Here is a 26,062-nt window from a genome sequence, read left to right as displayed (position 1 = left end):
AGTCAAGGAGAAAATATTGCAAGCAGCCAGAAAGAAACAATTCAAAGATTGAAGAGCTATAATCAGGATTACCCAAGACCAAGAAGTTTCCACATTAAAGGAATGGATGGCTTGAAATATATTATTTTGGAAGGCAAAGAAACTTGGGACTAAAAGCAAAAATCAACTACTCAACAAAATTAAGATTTATCTTTCTGGGGAAAAGATGGATATTCAATGAAATAGGGTGTTTTCAATTACTTCTAATGAAAGGATTAAAGCTAAACAGAAAATCTGATCTTCAAATACAAGATTCAAGAGAAGCATAAAAATGTAAGGGAAAAAAATTTTTTTTAATGTTAAAATGTTTACATCCCTAGCTGGAAAGACAATGTGAAATTCCTGGGAAATACTTCTTTGTCAGGGTAGGTAAAAATGAGGAAGTTATTAATTATCTTTAATATGATGATATGAAAAAGAAATTAGGGATGAAAAAGGGACTGTACTGGGAGATGAGGAAATGGGAGGTAAAATGGGAGGAAATATGTCGCATGAAGAGGAGCAAAAGACCTTACAATAGAGGGAAAGAAGGGAAGAGATTCGGCTCAGAGAATATCAGACATACTTTGTCTGGTATAGAAATGTATCTCACCCTTTAGAGAACTAGAAGGGGAAAGAGAAAAGGAAAGGGAAAGGCCAATAGAAAGGAAGGCAACAGTAGAAGAAGAAAGAATAAGAAAGGAGGGCATGGACTGAAAAAAGGGAAAGCATATTGAGGGAGGTAGTGGGCAGAAGCACAACGCTTGTGAGGAAAGAAAAGGTAAAGGACAGAAAAAAGTATAATTTACAAAAAACAGAATAATAGGAAATACAGAATTAATAATTTTAACTGTGAATATGAATAAGATGAATTCTCCCATAAAATGGAAGTGGATAACAGAATGGATTAAATGCCAGAATTCTACATATTTTTGGAATTTGTTTTCTTTTTAACAAGAAACACATTTGAAGCACAGAAATACCCACAGAGTAAAGGTAAAAGACTAGAGCAGAATCTATTATGCTTCAACTGAAGTTTTAAAAAATAATTTAAAAAAAAAAAAAAAGCAGAGGTAGCATTCCTGATTTCAAATCAAGCAAAAAAAAATTTTTTTTAGAGATAAGGAAGCAAACTACATCTTTTGCTAAAGATTACCACAGATAATGAAGTAATTAGTCAATAACTATAGCAATCTAGTGTTTGACAAACAAGACCCCTGCTTTTGAGATAAGAACTTACTATTTGACAAAAACTGCTGGCAAAATTGAAAACTAGTATGGCAGAAACTAGGCACTGACCACTTAAAACACTATATACCAAGATAAGGTCAAAATGGTTTCATGATCTAGACATAAATAATGAGATTATATATAAATTAGAAAAACATAGGATAGTTTACCTCTCAGATCTATGGAGAAGGAATATGTGGCCAAAAAAGAATTGGAACTCATAAATGAACACCAAATAGATAATTTTGATTATATTAAGTTAATAAGTTTTTGTACAAACAAAACTAATTGCAGACAAGATTAGAAGGGAAGCAATAAACTGGGAAAACATTTTTACACTTAAGGGTTCTGATAAAGGCCTCATTTCTAAAATATATACAGAATTGACTCAAATTTATAAGAATTCAAGCCATTCTCCAATTGATAAATAGTCAAAGGATATAAACAGATAATTTTAAGATGAAGAAATTAAAACCATTTCTAGTCATAGGAAAAGGTGCTTTAAATCACCATTGATCAGAGAAACACAAATTAAGACAACTCTGAGGTACCATTACATACCTCTCAGATTGGCTAAGATGACAGGAAAAGATAATGATGAATGTTGGAGGGGATGTGGGAAAACTGGGACACTGATACACTTGTGTGAAGTTGTGAAAGAATCCAATCATTCTGGAGAGCAATTTGGAACTATGCTCAAAAAGTTATCAAACTGTGCACAAACTGTGGATTTGATCCAGCTATGTCTCTACTGAGCTTGTAATCCAAAAGCGATCTTAAAGGAGAGAAAAGGACCTACATGTGCAAAAATGTTTGTGGCAGCTCTTTTTGTAGTGGCAAGCAACTGGAAACTGAGTGGATGCTCATCAGTTGGAGAATAGCTGGATAAGTGATCATATATGAAAGTTATAGAATATTACTGTTCTATAAAAATGATCAGGAGAATGATTTTAGAAAGGCCTGGAGAGACTTACATGAACTGATGCTGAGTAAAGTGAGCAAAACCAGGAGATCATTGTACATGGCAACAATTGAGGCCAGTTTCAATGATCTTGTGATGAAGAGAGCTATCTACACCCAGAAAGAGGACTGCAGAAACTGAGTGTGGATCACAACATAACATTCTCACTCTTTTTGTTGTTGTTCGCTTGCATTTTGTTTTCTTATTCATTTTCTTTCCTTTTTGGGCTATCTTTCTTGTACAGCAAGATTAATAGTACAAATTGCTTACATATATTGGAATAAACATACTTTTTTTTTTTTAGCATTATCTTTTAGGATTTTATTTTATTTTTTTTCTCCCTCCCTCTATCCCCTTCCCCCAGATGGCAAGCAGTCCTTTCATGTTAAATAGGTTACAGTATATCCTAGATACAATATATGTGTGCAGAACTGAACATTTCTCTTGTTGCACAGGAAGAATTGGATTCAGAAGGTATAAATAACCCGGGAAAACAAAAATGCAAGCAGTTTATATTCATTTCCCAGTGTTCTTTCTTTGGGTGTAGCTGCTTCTGTCCATCCTTGATAAATTGAAACTGAATTAGCACTCTTTATCGAAAAGATCCATTTCCATCAGAATACATCCTCAAATAGTATCATTGTTGAGGTATATAATGATCTCCTGGTTCTGCTCATTTCACTTAGCATCAGTTCATGTAAGTCTCGCCAGTCCTCTCTGTATTCATCCTGCTGGTCATTCCTTACAGAACAATAATATTCCATAACGTTCATATATCACAATTTACTCAACCATTCTCCAATTGATGGGCATCCATTCATTTTCCAGCTTCTAGCCACTACAAACAGGGCTGCCACAAGCATTTTGGCACATACAGGTCCTTTTCCCTTCTTTAAGGTCTCTTTGGGGTATAAGCCCAATAGAAACACTGCTGGATCAAAGGGTATGCACAGTTTGATAACTTTTTGAGCATAGTTCCAAATTGCTCTCCAGAATGGCTGGATGTGTTCACAATTCCACCAACAATGTAACAGTGTCCCTGATAAACATACATTTTAACATGTATAACATATATTGGATTGCTTGCTACCTAGGGAAAGAGGTGAGGCTTAGAAGGGGAAAATTTGGAACTCAAGGCTATGCAAAGATCAATGCTGAAAAATTTTCTGTGCATATGTTTTGAAAATGAAAAACTTTAGTAATAAAAAATGATAATGAAGTAATATCAATATATATCAACACTAAAGATAAATGCATAACACTTGGTTTGTATCCAAATTCTTAGAGAAGTTAAGTGAATTGCAAGAAATGAGAGCAAAATTATACTAATGGGATAATCTCAACCTAGCAGAATTAGATAAATGCAAAGATAAAATAACAAGAAAGAAATTAAGGAGGTTAATAGAATCTTAGAAAATTTAGATATGATAGACTTCTGGAGAAAACTGAAAAAGGACAGAAACGAATATACCTCTTTGCTCAGAAGTACATGACACCTACACAAAAACTGACCATGGATTAGGACATAAAAACCTCACAATCAAATGCAGAAAAACAGAAATAGCAAATGCATCCTTTTTAGTAAATGCATCATGATGCATATAATAAAGGCTCAGGAAAAGACAGACTAAAAGCCAATTAAATAACCTAATTCCTAAAGAATGGGTCAAACAAATCATAGGCAAAAAACCAATTTCATTCAAGAGAATAACAATAATGAGACGACATACCAAAATTTATGGGATGGAGCCAAAGCAGTTCTTGGGAGAAATTTTATATTTCTAGATGCTTACATAAATAAAATAGAGAACCAGAAGATCAATGAACTGGATATGCAACCAGAAAAAAGAATAAATTAAAACCTGCCAATTAAATTAGAAATTCTGAAAATCAAAGGATTAATAAAATTGAAAAAAAATTATTGAACTACTAACCAAAACTAAAAGTTGGTTTTATGAAAGAAAGAAAAAAAAAAAAAAAATAGATAAATCTTTGGTTAATTTGATTAGAAAAAGGAAAGAAGAAAACCAAATTACCAGTATATCAAAGTGAAAAGGTTGAATTTACCATCAATGAAGAGGAAATTAAAGCAATAATTAGGAGCTATTTTGCACATTCAGTATCACATTCTGATAATCTAAGCAAAATGGATGAATACATACAAAATCTGGATTGTCAGATCAATAGATGAAAAAATCAATTACTTAAACAGTCCCATTTTAGAAAAAGAAATTGAACAAGTTATTAAAGAAATCCCTAAGAAAAAATCTCAGATGGATTTGTAAGTGAACTTAAAAAGCAATGAATTCCAATATTATATAAATTATTTGGAAAAACAGGGGAAGAAGGATCCAAAGTTGTTCTATAGATATATAAATTACTGGCAAAACATTCTCAGGTATCAACAAAATTTTCTGTAAGTCAAAGGTTATATTCATGTTTAATTTCTATCTAGAGACAGGGATCAATCTGAGAAATTTTTTATGGTAAGTGATCTTTAGTATTGGTGATAGTTATGCTAGCAATAAGAACATCTAAGGTTAAATAACTATTTTGGAACAAGTCATTTAACCTTTATGGAACTCAAGTTTGTCATTTGTAAAATGGGGAGTTTAGGGACACCTTCAAGATTCTTTGCACAATTCAAGGAAATTAACAAAGACTTCCTAAATATTAGAAAACTCTTTAAAGAAATATCCATAAATATTGGCATAAAATGAACAAAATGAAGCATTACTTAACCAAAATGCTTTTTTCTTCTAGAGCCACAAGAGGAATGACTAATATAAATTCTGAAAATCAACTTAATCTCTTCCTTTGTTGTTGGAATCCTTACAAAGTGCTAATTTAGCATGGTACTTAGCAAATCCTCCAGCTCACTAAAGTATTTAAGTACTTGTTGGAGTTCATACCTTTGGGAGATTTCATGGTTTAGTAAGAGATATCAGAATTCACACCTCCCTTAATCCCTGCCTCCAGAAGGAGGAGTCAATCTTTGGGAGATCATATGTAAAGAGACTCTTAACTTCCGGTTAGTTAGTTACTTTGGAACACTGCCAGGGGTCGGAGAGGAGCATTCTAGGAAGAAGCCCACAAGCCCTCTCTTGGAGGCAAGAGAGATTCGTTCCATTTTCCACCTGGCTGCAGGCTGAAGGACAAACCTTTGGATTTGGAGACATTCAGAGGGAGCAGAAAGATAGGCCACTAAGAAAAAGTAACTGGGCTATTTTGATGGAAGCAATAAAAGGTTTGAACTTTTATCACCTGGCTGCATTTGGATACATTTTTAACTGAAACTAAGGCTGCCTCCAGAAAACCTCCCCAAGAAACTTGCTCCCAGAGAGAACCATCATATTATATTTTAAGAACCATCATATTATATTTTAAAGAAGAAAAACACCACACTTTGTTAAGGTGCTAAAACACCCATCTTGGGAATTTATGGTTTCCCCAAGATTGTCTACTTGGCATAACCTTAATGGGAACTTAGCTTCCCAGATTGTCATGTTACCCTAGTTAAGGCAGCCATAATGTGCCCAGGCCTTCCCAAACCTATTAGTATTTTCAAGGCAGTCTCAACATCTCAATATTCATCTTGTTCCTGCCTTTATTTCACCTTCTCCCCAGAGACTTTACACATTATGATGTCATAATCCTCTTTGAGAATAAGAACAAATAACAAAAAACAACAGCCCCACTCAGATGGATATTTCTGGTAGAAGTTTTAGCCAAATTCTTTGCATGAACAAAACCATAACTCCAGTTACTATATCTAATCATAGAAAGTCAAGATATCATGCCACCCCCTATAATTCTCCTATAAAACATCTATTCATACCGCGTTTACTCTTCTTTTTAGGGCAAGCCCACCATTGTAATGCTCTCCTCCCCACCTCCTTTTTGGGGCAAGTATCACAACAGCTAAATTCTCTTGGAATTTAGCTTGACAGTCAATAATGTAATCTTCCTCTTTCCACAGGCATGTTCCCCTTACAGGTAAGTCTCTTAGGTCCATAGTTAATTCTTATAATCTTTCTTTGCTTAAAAAAAAAAAAAAAAAACCTACAGATTTAGCTGTTAATAGCATAATAAAGCCTTTGTCTCAATTTGGAGAAAGTTTTTTTTTTTTTTTTTCTGAGACAATTTACGACTCTGGTCCATAATCCCAATATACTTTTGGGGTAACACATCCTATACCTTCCAAAACTGAATTTGTAACTCCATTATTTTGGTGGCCTGGGCCAGAGGGGGAGTCTGGCTATACCTCTAATTCCAACATTACCAAGTTTGCAACTATGATATGTATCATCCTCAAATCCTCATTTTCACATAGAAATTAACTCACAAATATCATTTGTATTTCTCTAACATCTCTCACTTACATTCTCTTTTCTCCATTGTGCCACCACTCTGGTTCAGGCCTTCATCTTCTCTTAGAGTATTGCAACATCCTTTTAATTGGTTTCCCTATTTCAAGTCTCCATTCTAACCTCTACACAGACAGCAAAATGACTTTCCTGAAGTACAATTCTTACAATATCTCCCAGTATTCAAACTCCATTCCTAGTGACGGAATATAGCTTCTAGAGGAAGAGAGCAATAATTTTAAGGTCCCCTGATCTTAGGAGGCTTCTAACAATCTGTCAGTTTTCTAAATCTTCTGGCTTTAGAATCTGTGATCCTCAAGCCTCTGATCTAAGAATGCTATTATTCTGTCAATGATTGTAAGTCTTCTAGCCTAGGAATATAAGAATATTTCTTCCCTTAAACTTCAGGGAAGATATATTAGTGAACCTGATCACTAACTATCGTTCTGGCAATCTTGTCTTTCAATGATTCGAAAGTCGTCTGGTTTAGGATAGTCCTAGGTTTGCTGATCTGTGGTGTTTTTCTTCTTTAAAATAATAATTCTCTCTGGGAGAAAGCAGGTTTCTCAGGGAGGTTTTCTGGAGGCAGTCTTAGTTGCAGTTGAAAGTAATAATCACCTCAAAGTGCAGACAGGTGATAAAAGTTCAGATCTTTTATTGCCTCCAATATAACCCGGTTAGCTTAGAGGCCTTTCTCTTTGCTTGGTTCCAAGAGCTCCCTCCGAATGTTTCTAAATCCAAAGGTTTGTCCTTCAGTCCTCCAGCCAGCCAAGTGGAAAATGGAATGGATCTCTCTTGCCCCAGAGAGAGGGCTTCTGGCTCTCAATCTCCAATATAGCCCGGTTAGCTTTTCTTAGAGGCCTCTCTCTCTCCTTGGTTCTAAGAGCTCTTGCAGCTTTGTCCTTTGCTTCTGCCTCTGCTTTCTTCAGCTTCCAGAGCCAGCACCAAGTTGAATCTGTCTTGCCTCTGAGAGAGGGCTTCTGGCTCTCAATCTCCCAGTGTTCCTCTCCGACCCCAGTCAATGCTCCGAAGTAAAACTCCTCACTCAGAGAGGGCTTCTGGCTGAATTCACTTGACGCTCCCCTCTCAATCTAAATTCAGTTGAACTCCCTTCACTGGGCCTCTGCTTTCTTCTTAAATATCAGAGAGTAGGATTATGGGTTTTCTCCCATAGTGCTCTCTGGCCCTAAGAGCTTCAAGGGAGGTGTGAATTCACAAAGTTACAAAGTTTACTTTGTGACTCTCCCATACTTGTGAACTCCAAAGAGTAAAGGTGTGAACACAAGCATTGTATCAATTAGTTCTACTTAGTACCTTGTTTTAGGTTCTGGCCCAAAACATCTTCTTGTAAGATCAGATCAATAATCTATCAACTCTAATGAGTTAGCAGTTTGTAAAGATTCCAACACTGGTTAGTGATAACTAAATTCCTGAGATCACTCCTCAGTTCTGCCTCTAGGACATAAAATTAGTTTATCAATGATAAGTCTCCTTTCTACAGATTCCTTATTAAAATCTTTGGACTTTAGCCCACTTCAATTTAGCAAGTTACAATTACAATAAATTTTTCCCCTTGATTTGGAATCAAGCTTGCAAATTCTTTTGAAACACCTCAAGACACTGGTCTGTGACCCCAACACCTCAACACTAGGATCAAATATAAATTCTTCTGTAAGTCATCTAAATACTTTTTTTATAACTTTGTTTCTTCCTATCTTTCCAGCCTTTTTACACATTACTCCCTTTTGTGCAGTCTACAATCTAGCCATATTGGACTTATTTCCTTTTTTCCTGTACTTCATCTTCCATCTTTGTACAACTTCTCCCCCTTTGCTGGAATGCATTCCATGCCAACTTCCATTCTTGAAATCCCTAGTTTTTTTCGAGACTCAAACTAAGAGTTGCCTTCAACATGAGGCCCCTTACTTTATTTCCTCAACTATTAGTATCCCATCTCCCCTCCAACTTCACAGTTAATCTGTCTGTATCTTATATATACACCTTTATATGGACATATTGTCTCTCCAATTCAGATATGACATTCCTGGAGGTAGGAATTATTTTTTACTTTTGCAAGCTTCACATAGGACCTTAATACTGTACTGTGTTAAATAAGATGCTTAATAAATAAATGCTTTTTGGATGAAGTGTAATGAAATTCCACCTACCATATCTCATTCCCCCTACTGCACTGAAACACCAATAAATATAAAATGGTTTCTCTAACAAAATATCAAGAAGATTTAAAGCTACCTTACTGGTATATAATAAGCTTGCCATTGTATTTGATAAGGGTGAAGGAAAAAATTCTAGATCTGGACATATTCTTGATAGTGGGCAGTAGCTCTATGAGAAAGCTGAATTTTATAGTCCAAGCTGCTCCTGGAGGCAATCAGGAAGGAGAATTGATAGCTTTTTGTCTTTTAAGTGAAACTTTTGTAGCATAGACAAAATAGATTATCTCTTTAAATGGTATTTTGTAACATAGAAAAAAATATCATGATCCCAATTACTGTTTAATCAGAAAGTCAAGTTGTAATGTCAACTCCAGAGGCTATACTTCCCCTGAATGGACCAAGTAAAAATTTCTCAAAAAGTCTATCAAATGGATTAGGTCAGGTCCTAGGCCTAAACTGCAGGAAGTCACATGATCCCTATTCCCAGAGAGCTGTAAGGCAGGAAAGGTCAGACCCTACATCTAAGCTCTAGGAAGAGACCTCACTCACAGAAAGTAGACAACATTGCTGACCATTGGTCAATGGTTTTTCAGTTCAGCCAATGAATTAAAGGTTAAAAAATTAGTTGCAGGCAGGCATTACAATCCCCCACTAAATTTTTTTTTTTTTTTAAATAATTTAGCCTGTTTTAGGGCCTCAAGGCTTCATTAGGAACTTGCCACTAGACAATGCATTGTCTTTCTCCACCCCACCCCTTAACTTTGAGTTTCAGTAGGGAACTTAAGCTCTCTTTTTCCTCCCCTTGTTAATTATTAAAAATTAGTGATATGGATTGTAGTCCACTGTTGGCATAATAAAATCTATGCCTCTGGATTCAGAGATGGTCTAAGTCTACAAATTCTCTTGATACACCCTCATGACACTGGTTTGAGACTCCAATTTTAGGGTCCAAAACTCACTTTCCTCAACATTTGGTGGCAAAACTCCATCACACTCAGCTGGATCCAGAGAACAGAGTGAAGATAGTAAATTAGTACAATCTTGTTTCACTTAAATCCAATTTATTCTCAAGTCATAACATCATCTTTTTGATGTCATACTCCTCTCTTCAAGGAAGGAAAAATAATCATCTATGAGTAACTGTAGCCATAGCACTGGGAATCCAAAGGGTAAATTCCAAATAGGCAATGTAAGTCCTTCCTTTCCTTTCTTCCTTTTCTCTCTTCATCCTCTCCCTGTCCACATAGAGAATTACATCCTTATCTGCAGATATTCTGCCCAGAGGAATATAAATTTTCATTGCTGAAACCTCACAAATTGTACTTACAGCTAGATTTCTTTTTTAAGGACCCTGTCTTAAAAGCCCAAATCACCTAGGCTGTCACTGACTGGTCAACAATAGGTCATTATTTGGACTCTGACAGTTCAGACTGAGTGTAGAAACCCTGCCTACTACTATTTTTTTTAAATGAGGTAAAAGAAACCATTCTTTGTCTCATTTCTTAGTCTTAATCGCTGAATGGATACTATCTCAAACTGAGACTTGGGAAACACCTTAACTTAAAAAGGTCATCCTGTATCCAGGGCCATCTTCAGTCCTCCCAATTTGTATCTTGTCATTGGACCTAGATGGCTCTGGAGGACAGAGGGAGATGGTGATTGTACAAACTCTCCCTCATTTAAATTTAATTAACTTGTAAAGCATGGAATCACCTTCCTGATGTCATGTTCCTCTTCAAAAAAGACAAGCAACAACAACAACAACAAAAAAAAAAAAAAAAAAAAACAATAAGTTTGAATGAAAAAAAATGAAATTTTATTCGTAATTCATGTATTTTTAAGATACTTACAGAATCATCAAGGCCATCTATATGCAAAACCACTGTTTTGGCACGCTTGTTTGTAGTTCCAAGAAAAAACTGAGCTTTCCTTCTACGAGAGTTCATTTCATTGACATTGCCAGTATCTTCCATGTTGGATGACTGAAGGATGTCATAGATTTCAGAAGCCAGAAGTTTAGTCTCTCCTGGAGTTGTTGTCCTTACAAAGAAAAATAAATTTGTATTAGTGAAATATTAGTTTTATTTTATTAGTACCATGATTTTGTCCTTCAGCTAAAGGGAAGTCTTTCCAACAGTTTAATCTAATTCAGAAAACATACTGTGATATTCCACAATAATAAACAGGAAAGTAATACATAAAGGAAAGAAAATGCCACCTATATTATAAACACTTATTAATGTTTGTTGAAGTGAACGATAAAATAAGATTTGCTATTCTGAATCAGACCTACAAACTAATCAAGCTGGTATATTGCCCCTAATAGTGGAATTAAAAGATAGAGAGCAAGTTACTATCTGTAACAAACTTTGGAAATTTAGGATAGGATTAAAAAAAAAAAAAAGACTTCATGATTATTTTTTAAAAGAAATGAAACTTTGAAAATAAAATTGTATTAATCTTATTTTTAAGTCACATATTTTCCAATTAATCTATTTTCCCAGTTATTTCTTATAACAAAAACTTTAAAAGAAAAAATAGTTCAGTGAAATTAACCAGCATAATGAAAAGAATCTAACATTATACATGTAGGATTTCACATCTATTGTCTACCATAATAACAAAAAAGATAAGAGTACCTTATTTGTCTCTTCTTTGTGGCCAAGCTTGGTCATAATTTTACAGCATTAAGTTTTGATTCTTTCATTCTTTCAAACTACAATGATGTTGTCATCACTTATATTATTTTCCTGATTTATTTACTTTGCATCATCAGCTTTTAAGTTTCCCCATTCTTCACGATGATAAGGTCCCCAATAACAAGGTGGAGTTGACAGAGAAAGCCTGAAGTACTGACAAAATTACTCCAAGGCAAGCAGGAAGACATCGATGGGGATCAGTTCAATTCTGTAGTCCCACCATCAGTGGAGGACCTGGTTTCTCCAACTTGTTACATTCAGTCAGAAATCTGAGCTATGTCATACCTTCTGGGGTTAAATTTCCCCTATAAATCTGTCCATGGTTCACGCCATCTTTGCTGAACCTCTTTTGGGTCAGTCTACTATGGCATTCTGACTCTTGGTATCTTTCCCCTCATCCCTTCCTACATGCCACGTAATGTTTCTCCTCTCATTCCTCTCCCTCTCCTCCCCTCCATGTTTCATGTAGTCTTTCTCTTTCTTATACCTAACCTTTTTAGGGAGCTAAACTCCTCTATGGATCTGGCCTGTCAGCCAAGGGCATACTCCAATTCAAGAAGTGTTCCCTTTCTCCTGGTTAATTGTGAGTCCCAATGCAGAGCTTGTATTTTCTATTGTTAATTGTTATATGCTATCTCAATTCTGTTTCATATTTATTCATGTATATTGTTTTCTCTTCATTTTGTCTGTAACATCTTCTAAATAAACCTACCTTTTACCAAAGAGAATGGGCATTGTGAATTCTTCATATGACTGAACTCCAACATTTGATGTCTACAACCTCATCATTTGATGCCTACAACTTCATCATTTGATGCTATATCCCAAACACATCAAATGGAACTTCAGTCCTTCATTGGGAATCAAACACAGTCATCATTTATCACAGAACAATAATATTCCATTATATTCGTGTACCAAAACTTGTTTAACCATTCCTTAGTCAATTGACATCTGTTTTGTTTCTAGTTCTTTCCTATGTCAAAAAGGACTGCTATAAAATATGTATTATTTTATATATATAATTATTTATGTATTAACCTTTCTTTTTTATCACTCACGCTCCTGTTTGTCATTTCTCCCCAGAACTATTAGAATATGCTGATGGCTGGTCTCCCTGCCTCAAGTTTATCCCTATTTCCAGTCTATCCTTCAACCAACTGCCAAAGTGATCTTCTAGAACTCAACAAGAATATGTTACTCATCTATTTAATATATCTCAATGGATTCCTATTACCTTTGTCTTTGTATTGGCTCTCCCACATATTTGAAAAAACAAATGGAAGTTGCAGTTAAATGGAATAATAACTCACAGATTTTCCTAGAAAGGCCAAGGAAAGAGTTAGTTTTATTGTATGGTCATACGTATTATCTTGGGATACACATTTGTAGGTCAAACAGTATTTTATATTTGATTCTGGAGCTACTGGAGTTACAAAGGCAAAAAACTTGATTGCATAGGACATAGGCGATCTTTTTCTGGTTCATTCCTCAATTAAGCCAAAGATTGCCATTCCAAGAATGATCATTTTCAGCCTTTAAGGTTACATATTGTGGCTAATCCCAAGTTCAAGATTGGGCATTAATTTCATAGAGGGAGAGTTCCTTAACAGATTTACTTCTCAAGAGAATGAATAAGATTCTCACTACAGTGGTAAGAATTATGCTATAATTGAAGAACTAAAGTCATGCAAGGAAGCAAGAGATTTAAAACCTTGCCACTCTTCCCATGATGCTACTAGAAGTTGTTTAACTAGTGCATTTCCAAGAAAAATGAGAACTGAGTCTAAAAAAAACTATTTGAATCCTAGACCAACTCTTCTTCTATTACTATAGTACTTAATGATCTCATCAACTCCTATGGATCAAATTTATTTATCCAGCCCTAACTTCTTTCTTGAGCTCTCATCTTCAACTGTTAATTGGATATCTTGAATTTGATGTCCCATAGCATTAACTCTATATATTCAAAACAGAAATCACTAACTGTTCCCCCATACCCTCCTCTTTTCCAAAATTCCCATTTACTCTCTTTTTACCTTTATAATTCCAACAGCTCCAGAATCAAATATAAAATATTGTTGTGTTTGACCTTGAAAGCATTTCACAGAGAGGATTCTGGGAAGATATTGAAATAGGTCAGTAAATTTCAAGCTCTCCACATTTCCCCCACAAACAGAACAAATGATAAAGGGTAAACAAAGACTGGATAAAAACAAAGAAGACTTTAGACAGAAAGAAGTCCTTCTAGGACGACTCAAGAAGACTCAAAGAAAGATCTCAGGCTGAGGATTAACCAATATGAAGAGCAAATACTTCCCTGCCAGCTCTGCAGTAGAGGATATGAAGGGGGGGAAGGGAGGAGGAAAAGAATAAAATAAAAAGTATTCAGCAGAGAACAAAAGAATAATCAATCTCTAAGGAAGCAAAGATGGACACTCATGTTATATATTTTGAATCCTCCCTGATATTCTGCTGGGCACATGACAATGTTTTGCTTTACTTTCCTTTCCTGTCTTTTTTCCATTGCTTTTTCTTATTTTGTAAATTTTATTTAAATTTCAATAAAATTTTTTAAGGGAAAAAAAAAAGACTCTTCACAACATGGCCCTTTCCTAACTCTGTAGTGTTTCTCTCATTCCCTCGTCTCCATGTATACTACAATTCAGCAGCACTACATTTCTGTCACAGCATACTCTTATCTACCATTTCTTTGCCTTTATGCTGGCTGTCACTCCCATGCCTGTAATATTTTCTGTTCTCACCTCTGCCTCTTGGTTTTTCTAATTTCTTTCAAGACTCAGCTCAAATTCCACTTTCATTAAAAAGCCTTTCTCAACTTTGTTCACATTGTCCACCACTGCTAATATATTCCTTTTGAAAGATTAACTTTTATTTATACTGCCTATCTTTTGTATGTATAATTTTTTGTATAATTCTGTGTCTTCCATTAGAATGTGAACTTCTTGAGGGCAGGGACTATGTTTTTGCCTTTCTATCTCCAGTCTGAGCAGAGTGACTGGTATACAATAATTGCTTAATACTCACATCAGGAATGATGTTTCCACCTGAGACTTCTGAAATCCCTTTCCCTTCAAAGTTCATTTCAAACAGCCAACTCAGTCTAAGACAGCCAAATTTGCCTCCATCCAATTTACTTTGCATTTAATTGATATGTATTTTATATCAATTTATAAGTACTTAATTTGCTTCACTTGATTTAACAATCTCAATAAGAATAGAGACCTTAACAATTAAATTGAGTCTTTAAAGAAGTTTAAAGCTGTAAGAGGCAGAAATGGGAGAGAGGGTTAAGGGGAGCAACTTAGAGGAGAGAGGGAAACAAGAATAGAAGCATTTGATGCACTTGGGAAAGTCAATACAAAGGGAAACATACTAAGAAGCCACATATTCAAACTTGTACTTCTAGAAGACCACTTCAGCAGCTAATTAGAAGTAGGGGGAGACCCAAGGAGACCAACCATCAGGACATTATAATAGTCTGAGAAAGAGATGACACTGTTAGAACTCTTTATCAGAAAAATAACTTTAGCAGTCTTGTGGGAGATGAACTGGAGTGGTGTAGGATTTAAGTCAAGAAGCCAAATTAGGAGAATACTGCGAAGAAATATAGGCAAGAGATGATGAGGGACTATCTATCACAATGGTTATGTGAACAGAGAAAAGGAGAAATATGTAAGAGATATTCTGGAGCTGAATAAAAATATTAAGAAAACACCACATGGAAATATGGTTAAAATGATTGTATATGTATTACCTATATCAAATTACTGTTTCAGAAGAGAGAAGGTAAGAAATTTAAGAACTCAAAATCTACAAAATTGAAGGTTAAAAATTATCTTTACATGTAATTGGAAAAATACCATTGGAATTTTTTAAAAGAAAAGAAATACAATTAAAACAAATCTGACTTGATATTTGTATTCATTTGCAATCGAAGTAAATATATGTCAACTAGATGAAGAGGGCATTGGTACTAATTACAATAATTTCATAAAGAAGTATAACTTATGTAAATCTACTGCCATAATGAGATCATAGAAGCCTAGAAATATTTGTAACCAGCAAACTCTATGACTGACCTGCTAAAGAGAGAGATACTGCAGTCAGAGGGTTCAATTTACTTTGAAATTAACCTTTTACTGTATCATGAACCTATCTGGCAATTTGATAAAGCCCATAGCCCCTTTTTTTCCAAACACTTTTTAAAGAAATAAAAGAAAATAATAGGAATACAAAGGAAATCCTTTAGTTAAAGTTAAAAGAAAATAAATCTGTCACTGACATCTTGAAATCTATTCATAGATCCCCTTAGAGGTATGGGCCTTGAAACCCTGTTTACAACAGCAAACTTCTAAAAATATTAATTATAAATAAGGTAATTGTAAGCACTATCACCTCATTAAAAGAGTGAAACAGTACAAAGTTTCAGTAGCTTAAAGAAAGTGTTAAAGATCAAACTAAGCAAAATCATTCTCAAAATACTAAATGAAAATGGATGAAGACAGAAGAGATCTATAAAGATTTTTATGATCATCTTTTCAAAATCAAGAAAAGTGAAGTTACCACACTAAGATTATACCATCACAGCCCCAAACGAACATATAAAGGAGGTAGAACTGGCATGTAAGACAAGTGAGGGAAAAAAATTGGGGGCTAGACTAGCTAATGTGTATACAGGGAGGTATACAGTGGAGGTAAAACCATAGTGAAGAAATTCAATACAAACACTTATGTCTATTTCTCCATATGAATAAAAACTAATAGTATTTTATTTTTCTACATGCATGCAAAAATAGTTTTCAACATTCAACTTTGCAAAACCTTGTGTTCAAAATTTTTCTCCTTTTTCCACTTCTCCACCCAAGACAGCAAGCAATATAATATAGGTTAAACATATGCAATTCTTCTAAACATATTTCCATATTTGTCATGATGAGCAAAAAAAAAAAAAAATCAGAAAGGGGAAAAAAGTGCAACAAAGGAAAAAAACAAGCAAACAAACAATAATAACAAAAGATAAAAATGCTATTCTTTGATCCATATTCAGTCTCCATAGTTCTCTCTCTGGATGTGGATGACACTTTCCATCATAATGACAGGGGTGAAACTGTGTCCCCTGCAAAATAATTACTGTGAAATTGTGTCCTCTTTGATTCAGGGTCTCCCAGACTCCAAAGAGTCTAGAAGACATTTTCCAAACTGGGCCTTTTCTAAAGCAAATCACCCCCCACACACACACCCTCCACCAATTAATCTTTTGGGTAGCTGGATCCCCATTCAGGAAGCCTTCAAAGTGATTTTCATTCAATTGGGAGGTCTGGGTCTGATATTGAGTGGCTTGAAACTCCAAGATAGAGGCCTGGTCATTGGCTCTCTCATCAACTGGGAGCTTTAACCTCACACTCCTATAAAGGACAATTCTAAACTCCATATCTTTGCAGATGTCCAAAGTAGGAATTATGCTTCTATCAAGGGACCTCTCTCTCCTCTTGGCACAGCTGCCTACCCAAGACTCTTGCCCACTGTGAAGACATTCTCTTCTCAATGCTAACTTCTATTTCCCTAACAGGGCTTTGCCATTCAGAAAGTCTGCCTTCCTGGCAAAGATTTCTCAGTGCCAATAAAACTTCCTTTGCCATTCAAACTTTCCAGGTTTGTGAATTCTTTTCACGTTGGATCTGCGCCTCCAATCAAAGAAGGGGATTCCCACAACTCTCTGAACTGCCACTAGAAAAGCACCAATAAGTCTATTGGAATTGCCTCGAATCACCAGATTATTAAAAAAAGCAAAGTCCACCACAGTAGATCAACACATAATCTTGATGTTACTATGTATAATGCTATCTTGGTTCTGCTCAATTCATTCAGTATCAGTTCACAAAAGTCTTTCCAGGCCTTGCTGACATCAGTCTGCTCATCATTTGTTATAGAACAATAATATTTCATTACATGAATAAATTTTTTATGAAACTAGTAATAAATATGAATCCATAACATATTTGATGTGGGTACTACAAGGAAAGTAGGACTTTCAAAAGTAATATTGCTTAGCTGACCACATGTATACCATCATGCAACTGACAATATATAATATCTGTTCTTGTTTTGATATATATACATATATATACACATATATAAGTATATGTACAAAGACACACTAGATAGATATATATACATGCATGTAACCTCTAGAGTTTTTTCATTAATGTATAATTATTATACATTAATATATGTATTATATTAACAGAAAGATAAAATAAATGGAATATGAGCTGGGATCTATAATTAAGTAAGCAGGAAGTGAAGAAAGATGGATTCAGGAAACCACAACACTATTTTAATAACCCTAAATTTCTCTCAGGAAGAAACATCTGTTTTTTTCCTACTGAAATTTACTTGTTTTCAGTTTCAGATTCTTTTCTTCCCCCCTTCTCTTTCCTCCCACTTTGGCAAGAAATATAAAATGAATTACAAATAGATAATCAGGCAACACAAAGTTTTGGATTAGTCATGTTTAACCCACCATCCCACAGCTAAAAAAAGAAAAAGAGAAAGTGTGTACATAGAGACAGACACACACATCCCCAAATCCCACTCCTTCCCAATTTGTATTCTGAATCCATATGGAAACAGAACGCATTTTTCCTCCATTAGTCTTTTGGAACTATGATGGAATACTGGGTTGATTAGGTTTACTAAGTCTTTCAGTCATCTTTACAATACAATACTGCTGTTACAATATACACCATCCAAATAATAGGTTTTGATGAACAATAGTTCTGATGTGACTGTAAAGGAAAAAATTTTAATGGAAACAAACCAGATGACCAATGTAAAAGGACCTAATTAGCGAGTTAGAGAAAATGATATCCATAAACTGTCTAACAAGCAATGAATAAAATTAAAATTTTATTCAAAATTCACAAAATTAAATTGTTTCTTAATTTGTAGCATTAATACTTTTGAAGTCATTAAAGCTTTAAAAGACTTATTAAAACTATATTAATAAATTACACAACTTAAATGTATTATTTATTTAATTAGATCTCTTCCTTTGGATAACGTATATCATTCTCAAAGTCATATATACCAGCCATGCAATACATACTTCTAAGATGCAGATAAATCTAGCAAAAATCATTCATTTCATATATTACTAATACTCTGCACGAATAATCAGGACATTGTTTTTATCAGAAACTACAGAAATGAAAAACAATCTATAGCAATTTGAGGTCATATTATTATTGATATATTTCCTGAATATTATTCCCCAATAAGTTTTATTTTTATTATACTTTATAATACTCGTTCAGCATAGTCAAATTGCAATAAAGATGCTTTTATGAATGTTTCAATTTATTTAAAACAATGAAGGAAAAGCTTTTAATGAGATTATTCACTCAAAAGACCTTTGCTGAGTGCTTATCACCTAAAGACTGCTTAAAATACCAAGGCATTGAAAAAAGATACAAAGACAGTATTAAGACATGTTTGCTGACCTCAGTGAGCTTACAGTCAATCTAAAGGAACTTAATCATCTAAATATACAGTAGTTTTGATTACATTCCAACCCTGCTTCTATTATGTCCCCAATAAGCTAAATAAATATCTCTAGTTCCTTCAATTAATTAATTCATGGTCTCTAGTTGTCCTATTTTGATCACACTCCAATCTTTCAAAGTTTTTCTTCAAATAATGGAGCTCAGATTTGGAAATATTCCCAAAAGGCCATCAAACTCTGCATATCCTTTGATCTAGCAGTGTTCCTACTAGGCTTGTATCCCAAAGAGATCTTAAAGGGAAAGGGACCCACATGTGCAAAAATGTTTGTGGCAGCCCTCTTTACAAAGAAGCAGTGTCAAGAAACTGGAAAGTGAGTGGATGTTAATCAGATGGATGGCTGAATAAATTATGATATATGAATGTTATGGAACACTATTGTTCTATAAGAAATGACAAGCAGGATGATTTCAGAGAGAACTGGAGAGTCTTACATGAACTGATGCTGAGTGAAATGAGCATAACCAGATTATTATACATGGCAACAACAAGATTCTGTGATGATCAATTCTTATGGAGATGGCTCTGTTCAACAAATGACATAATTGAGGCCAGTTCCAATGATCTTGTGAAGAAAGCCATATACACCCAGAGAGAGGAACTGAGTGTAGACTACAACATAGCATTTTCATTCTTTTTTGGTGGTGTTTGCTTGTTTTGTTTTCTTTTTCATTTTTTCCCCTTTTTTGATCTTATTTTTCTTGTGCAGCATGATATTTATGGAAATATGTATAGAAAATTGCATATGTTGAACATATATTGGATCATTTGCCATATAGGGGAAGGGGTGGGGGAAAGGAGAGGAAAAAATTAGAACACAAGGTTTTGTAAGGGTGAATGTTGAAAATTATCTATGTATATATTTTGAAAACAAAAAGCTTTAATTAAAAAAAGACAAATATAATACTCAGGAAAGAACAGAAAAATATACTATACATAATCTAAAAGGGGAAAAGTAATATTTTCACCTCTTTATTTCTTTATGCCTATAACATTTGCTTTTTTTTTTTTTTTTTTTTTTGGCTATTACGTATTTATCTAGCCTAATGTTAAGCTTGCAGTCCACTAAAGTCTCTTCAGCTGAAACTATACTAAACTGTGCTATATACAAAAACTAAACCTAAATGGTATATTTACTAAAGCATGACATTATTCCGTTTAGCATAAATAACATTTCATTAAAATAAACATCTTTGTTAAACTGTTTTCCTGAAAGTCCCTAATAAAAAAGTTATCACGAAACTCATAAACTTCTGATCTCTCCTATTAACTCACACAAAGATTATAAAACTTTTTAAGTTCTTGTTTGTTTCTGTTTCCGAATCAAAGACATTATAACCTTTTGGTCATTGATTCTTTACTTTTTAATCTTTCCTCAAAGGTTTTATCTTAAATGATGCAATAAATTATTCTTTCATTATACCTATATTTTGTGGCATCCTCAATAATTGAAGGCATGAGAAATTTGGTTTCTGGATAAATGTAAGTTAGCCCATAATAAGTGAGATTTAAATGTTGACCTTAACATTTATGTTAATGACCATAGGTCATTAATAAAAGGCTAAATTATACCTTATTTAAGAAGGAAAAAATATTAATAAAGTTTAATAAGATTTATATTAAAATCAACAAAAATGTTGGTATTTAAACTTCAATTATATGAAAAATTAATTAATGTATAATACCTCATTCATTCCCTGGTGATGACAGATCTACAAAGCACTAAGGTACACACATGAAACACTTTTAATATTTACTATTAATGCAGAAATACCAGAAGTTCTCTTAATGCTAATATAATATACCCTTTCCAAGTATATTTAGAAAATTCCCCCTTAGAAATTGAGACAATAGTTAAGATTTTTGGATACCAAATAAATACAAAAAATCATCAACATTTCTATTCAGAACTAACAAAAACAAATAAGGGGTAAGATAAATTTCATCCAAAATACATATAAAATAAAATACCTGTGAATTAATCTATAAAGATAGTGGTATATAAACAGAAATACTCTTTACAGAAAAAAAAAAAAAGGAAAATAAATAATGACAAAACAATCAGCACCTATAACTGAGATGTGCTGGTATTTTTAAAAATCCAATATTATATGATTTAGAGTGTTTTGTCCAATGAAATTAGAACTAGGCAGAATATCAAAAAGTTTAATATCCAAAAGGAAATGAGTTAAAAATAATAACTATATGATTGCCACAAATCAAATGACATTATAAAGCAATCATCATTTAAAGTTATATGGTACTGGTTATTTAAAAATTAAAGCAAATCCACAGAACAAGAAAAAGAAGCAATCCAAAAGAGTTCAGTGTTTGACAAATTCAAGACTTTCCTTGAAGGGATTACTTCCTTTTTGGACATGATCTGCTGAAAATTATAAAACAATTTGGCAGAAATTAGCATTAGATTCGCAACTTATACAATGCAATGTGAACATTGGTCACACTAAAAAAATTAAGAGAATAAGCATATTTACCTTTCATAACTATAGGAAAAATTCAAGGGATTGAGCAATTTTTTAAGATTATTCATAAAATTAAAAAGCTTCTACACAAATAAATCAGTGAAGACATAATTGAAGAAAAACAATAGGCTTGTAAAAAGATATTTGAATTATTCTATAAAACTCCAGCATAATAAATATATAGGGAATTTAAAAATATATATGTAATACTAAGAACCATTTCCCAACTATTAAGTGGTAAAAGAATAGAAACAAAGTTTTCAAAATTAGATTTGAAAAAAATGCATAAAACCCACAAGGAAAAAATGCTCCAAATCTCTAATAGTAAAAAAAACAAACAAACAAACAAAAAAAAAAAATTCTGAGATTTCACTTCATGCTATGCAAATTAACAAAGATCAGAAGGGGAAGGAGTAGTAAATATTAGAGGGTTTATGGGAAGAGGAACAGACAGAATGCAGTCTGGATTTCAATTGGCAAAGAGGCCACAATGTCTATGCTCTTTGACCCTGTGATTTCACTAAGGAGATATACCCCAGGGAAGTCAAAAGCAAAAACAAAAGGTCTATTTTATGCAGTATAAGTTAAGAAACAACACAAGTGTCTATCAAAAGGAGGATAGAAAAAAAAAATATTGGTATATGAATATTCTGGAATGCTAATTGGGCGATAAGAAATGAGTAATATAAGGAATTCTGAGAAACACTGGAAGATGTGTATGAAATATGCAGATCCAAGTGAACATTAACAGTAATTAAAGAATGGATGCCCATCAATTGGAGAATGGCTGGGTAAATTGTGGTATATGAATGTTATGGAATATTATTGTTCTGTAAGAAATGACCAGCAGGATGAATACAGAGAGGCTTGGAGAGACCTACATGAACTGATGCTAAGTGAAATGAGTAGAACCAGGAGATCATTATACACTTCGACAACGATATTGTATGAGGACATATTTTGATGGAAGTGGATTTCTTTGACAAAGAGACCTGAGTTTCAATTGATAAATGACGGACAAAAGCAGCTACACCCAAAGAAAGAACACTGGGAAACGAATGTGAACTATCTGCATTTTTGTTTCTCTTCCCGGATTATTTATACCTTCTGAATCCAATTCTCCCTATGCAACAAGAGAACTGTTCGGTTCTGCAAACATATATTGTATCTAGGATATACTGCAACATATCCAACATATAAAGGACTGCTTGCCATCTAGGGGAGGGGTGGAGGGAGGGAGGGGAAAAAAAATCGGAACAGAAATGAGTGTAAATATAATGTAATTATTAAATAAAAAAATTAAAAAAAAAAAAAAAAAAAAAAACAGTAATTAAAACAATAAAGATGAAAATATCATAAAAAGAAAGGTAAATTCTGAGCATCCCACCTAGCAGAGAGAGAGGTGATTGATAGCACAGAATACTATATACATTTAGACATGAAGAATATCATGAATAAAGCAGGGGAGTTTGGAAAACTAGACCTGTTAAATCTATGAGTAAATATCATGAATAAATCAGGGGAGTTTGGAAAACTAGACCTGTTAGATCTATGAGTAAAGGGATAGCTCTATGGGCAAAGGGAGAGCTTCGGACCAAACAAGAGTAGAAAAAATGACAGGAAATAAAATGGAGCATTCTGAGTATGTGAAATTAAAATTTTTTGCACAAACAAAACTAATGCAATCAAAATCAAGAAAAACAAAAAACTGGGAAAAGAAAATTTACCCAAAGTTTCTCTAAGGTCTCATTTTTCAAATACATAGGGAGCACTCAGTCAAATTTATGAAAATAAGATCCATTCCCTAACTGACAAATAATCAAAGTATATGAGCAAAAAGTTTTCAAAAGAAATCACTTATTAATAGTAATATTAAGAAATGTTCTAAATCATGAACAACTCAGATACTTTCACAACTAACAGACTGGCTAATATGACACAGAAGGAAAATAAATGCTAGAGGAATAAATAAATGATAGTAGGGATTCAGAAAAATAGAAATACTAACACACTGTCAGTGGAGTTGTGAGCTGCTCCAACCATTCTGGAGAACAATTTGGAATTATGCCCAAAGGGCTATGAACCTGTACCCTTCAATTCAGCAATACCATTACTAGGTCTGCATCCCAAAGAGATCTTTAAAAAAAAAGAAAGGAAAAAATCTATTTGCACAAAAACATTTATAGCAGCTCTTTTCATGGTGGCAAAGAACTGAAAGCTGGAGGGAGGTCCAACAATTGCAGAATGGCTGAAGAAAGTTGTGGTATATGATTATGATATAATACTATCATGCTTAAAAAAACAAGAAGCAATATGGTTTCAAAAAACCTGGGAAGATTTAAATGAACTGAAAACAAAGTGAAGTGAGCAGAGCCAAGAGAACATTGTACAAAATAAGAACACTACTGAAATGATGATGAACTGTGAAAGCCTTAGTAAATCTTAATCAACATAGCAATCCAAAACAATTCCAAAAGACTCAAGATGAAAAATGTTAAGTCAACTCCAAACAACTGATGAATTGAGTGCAGATCAAACAGAACTCTTTCTTTTCTTTCTTTTTTAATGCTTTTTTTTGGGCACCTAATAATGAATATATTTTACATGACTTCAAATGTATAATTGATAATTTTCTTTCATGGAAGAAGAGAATTTGGAATTCAAATTTAAAAAAAAGTTGTGTTAAAAATAACAACTAAAAAAAAAAAAGGAAAAAGTGCATGCCTCCTGACAAGATTTTTAAAGAAAAAATTATATGATTACTTAAAGGAAATGCCACGCAGCTAAATTAAAGGATATTGAAATGATATCCTAGCATCTTCTGAAGATTTAACAAAGAATGTTACTTTTGCTGGGTTTATTCAAAATATCATTTTAAATTGAAATATGCTAAGAATCTCTTTCTATTTGTCTTCCTGTATTATTAAAAAGAAAATAAGTGTGTCATAAAGAGTTAGATTTTGTTATAGTTTCACCCCATCTAATGTTAAATGAGTTCACGAAAACACTATGGTAAGGGGAAAAAAATTACAGAAAACAATTTATTACATATAAATTTTATAAATATAAAAACAATACTATGATGGAATCTATAATTCAATAATTACATTACTGTGAAACTATGTTGTTTGGGGCAACAATATGAGAGATCATATTATATCAAAACACTAAGAACATATTACTAGAAAGATATAAATTGGGGCTGACTAGTGATTTAAGTGAATTTAAACAAGTTCTATTAATTCAATTTAAATCTTAATGTCCATATTTCACATTTTTCTTTTTTTCAATGCATTAATCAATTGTGCTACTCCACTCCTTTCTTTTTTTTCCCCCTTTTTATTTTTGTCTTTTAAAAAAAGATCATTTATTATATAGGATGGCTCTCTGAGAAGGGGAGGAAGAAAGATATTAGGAAAAGTATGGAAAAAAAAAACATATATATATTTTTTTAATTAAGAGCCTAATTTAAATAGGGTACCATTGAAATATAGAATATACCACACTAAGCAAAAAAAAAAAAAAAAAAGTAATTACCCAAGTTGATTTTAAAGACTATATAAGTCTTTTAAGAAATATGGCTTTAATAAAATTACATAGCTATAGGAATTTTGAGAAACCATTTGTGCTAATATAGGCAATAGTGTTTTTACCCCAAACTTGAGCTGCATTCATTTCTCATATATGAAATGTTAGTTTGGTGATATGTACCAGTGATGAATAATACATTAAGGTCTTTTGAGCTTTACCATTTTATTTCCTGGAAGATACTTCATGGAAATTTAAGCTCCGTTCTGTTTACCTGAGATTGGTATGGATAAAGCTATCCCTCAATTTTTCTGAGGTAAATAAAACTGCCAATCAGAAAATTTCTCAGGAAATATCACAAAAATCTTTTGAATAATACTTTTAAGTACTGGTCACAGCATAACTATGAAGCTCACATGCTATTTATAAGTAATATTTCTTATATTGCTATGCCACAATTCTCAGTTTCCTTAATAATCCTGACCCAGTCCTGACTCAGTTTCTCTGCTTCTCAAAGCTCAGTCCTGCAAATCCTCCCCTCCATCTTTTATCAGAATATTTGATAAATATAAAAGATATTATGTTTTAGAATATCAGAATGCCTCTCCTCATCCCAAGCTATCAAAATGTCAGATATTGTCTTATCAAGATGCCTCTGCCCATCTCCAGTAACTCACACTACCCTGTCAGAGTCCATTCCCACTCTCAGCACCTGGACTCCACCCCTGCCTCAATCTACCCACTGAGTCTGAGCCATGTGTATATAGGTCATCGAGAATTCACATTATTTGCTGGATTCTTGGAGACGATAGTTTCATTCAGCCCTGGGACCAAACCATAGATCCATTTGGTCCCAGCAAATGTCTCCCATTTAATAAATTATTAAATACTCTCTAATCTCTATTTTGCCTCAGTTTCTCCAGCATTACAATATATCTCTAAATTTTAGGTAATTAATTCCTATAGAATACTGTAAATTGACCATGTTACTATTGTACTTAGGTACAATTTA

General features: G+C 33.5%; 1 protein-coding gene across 1 annotated transcript in view; it reads right to left on the bottom strand.

The window, feature by feature from the left end:
- Positions 1-26,062, bottom strand: part of ARMC1 (armadillo repeat containing 1) — an 81,963-nt gene that overhangs the window by 11,470 nt on the left and 44,431 nt on the right. The window contains exon 4 of the mRNA XM_051970115.1: positions 10,604-10,793. Coding sequence (XP_051826075.1) covers positions 10,604-10,793 — 190 coding nt within the window. The remainder of the gene's footprint in view (positions 1-10,603; positions 10,794-26,062) is intronic.

Source organism: Antechinus flavipes, chromosome 1 (genome assembly GCF_016432865.1).
Source record: "Antechinus flavipes isolate AdamAnt ecotype Samford, QLD, Australia chromosome 1, AdamAnt_v2, whole genome shotgun sequence".
Lineage (NCBI taxonomy): Eukaryota > Metazoa > Chordata > Mammalia > Dasyuromorphia > Dasyuridae > Antechinus > Antechinus flavipes.
This window is presented reverse-complemented; position numbering and strand designations above follow the sequence as displayed.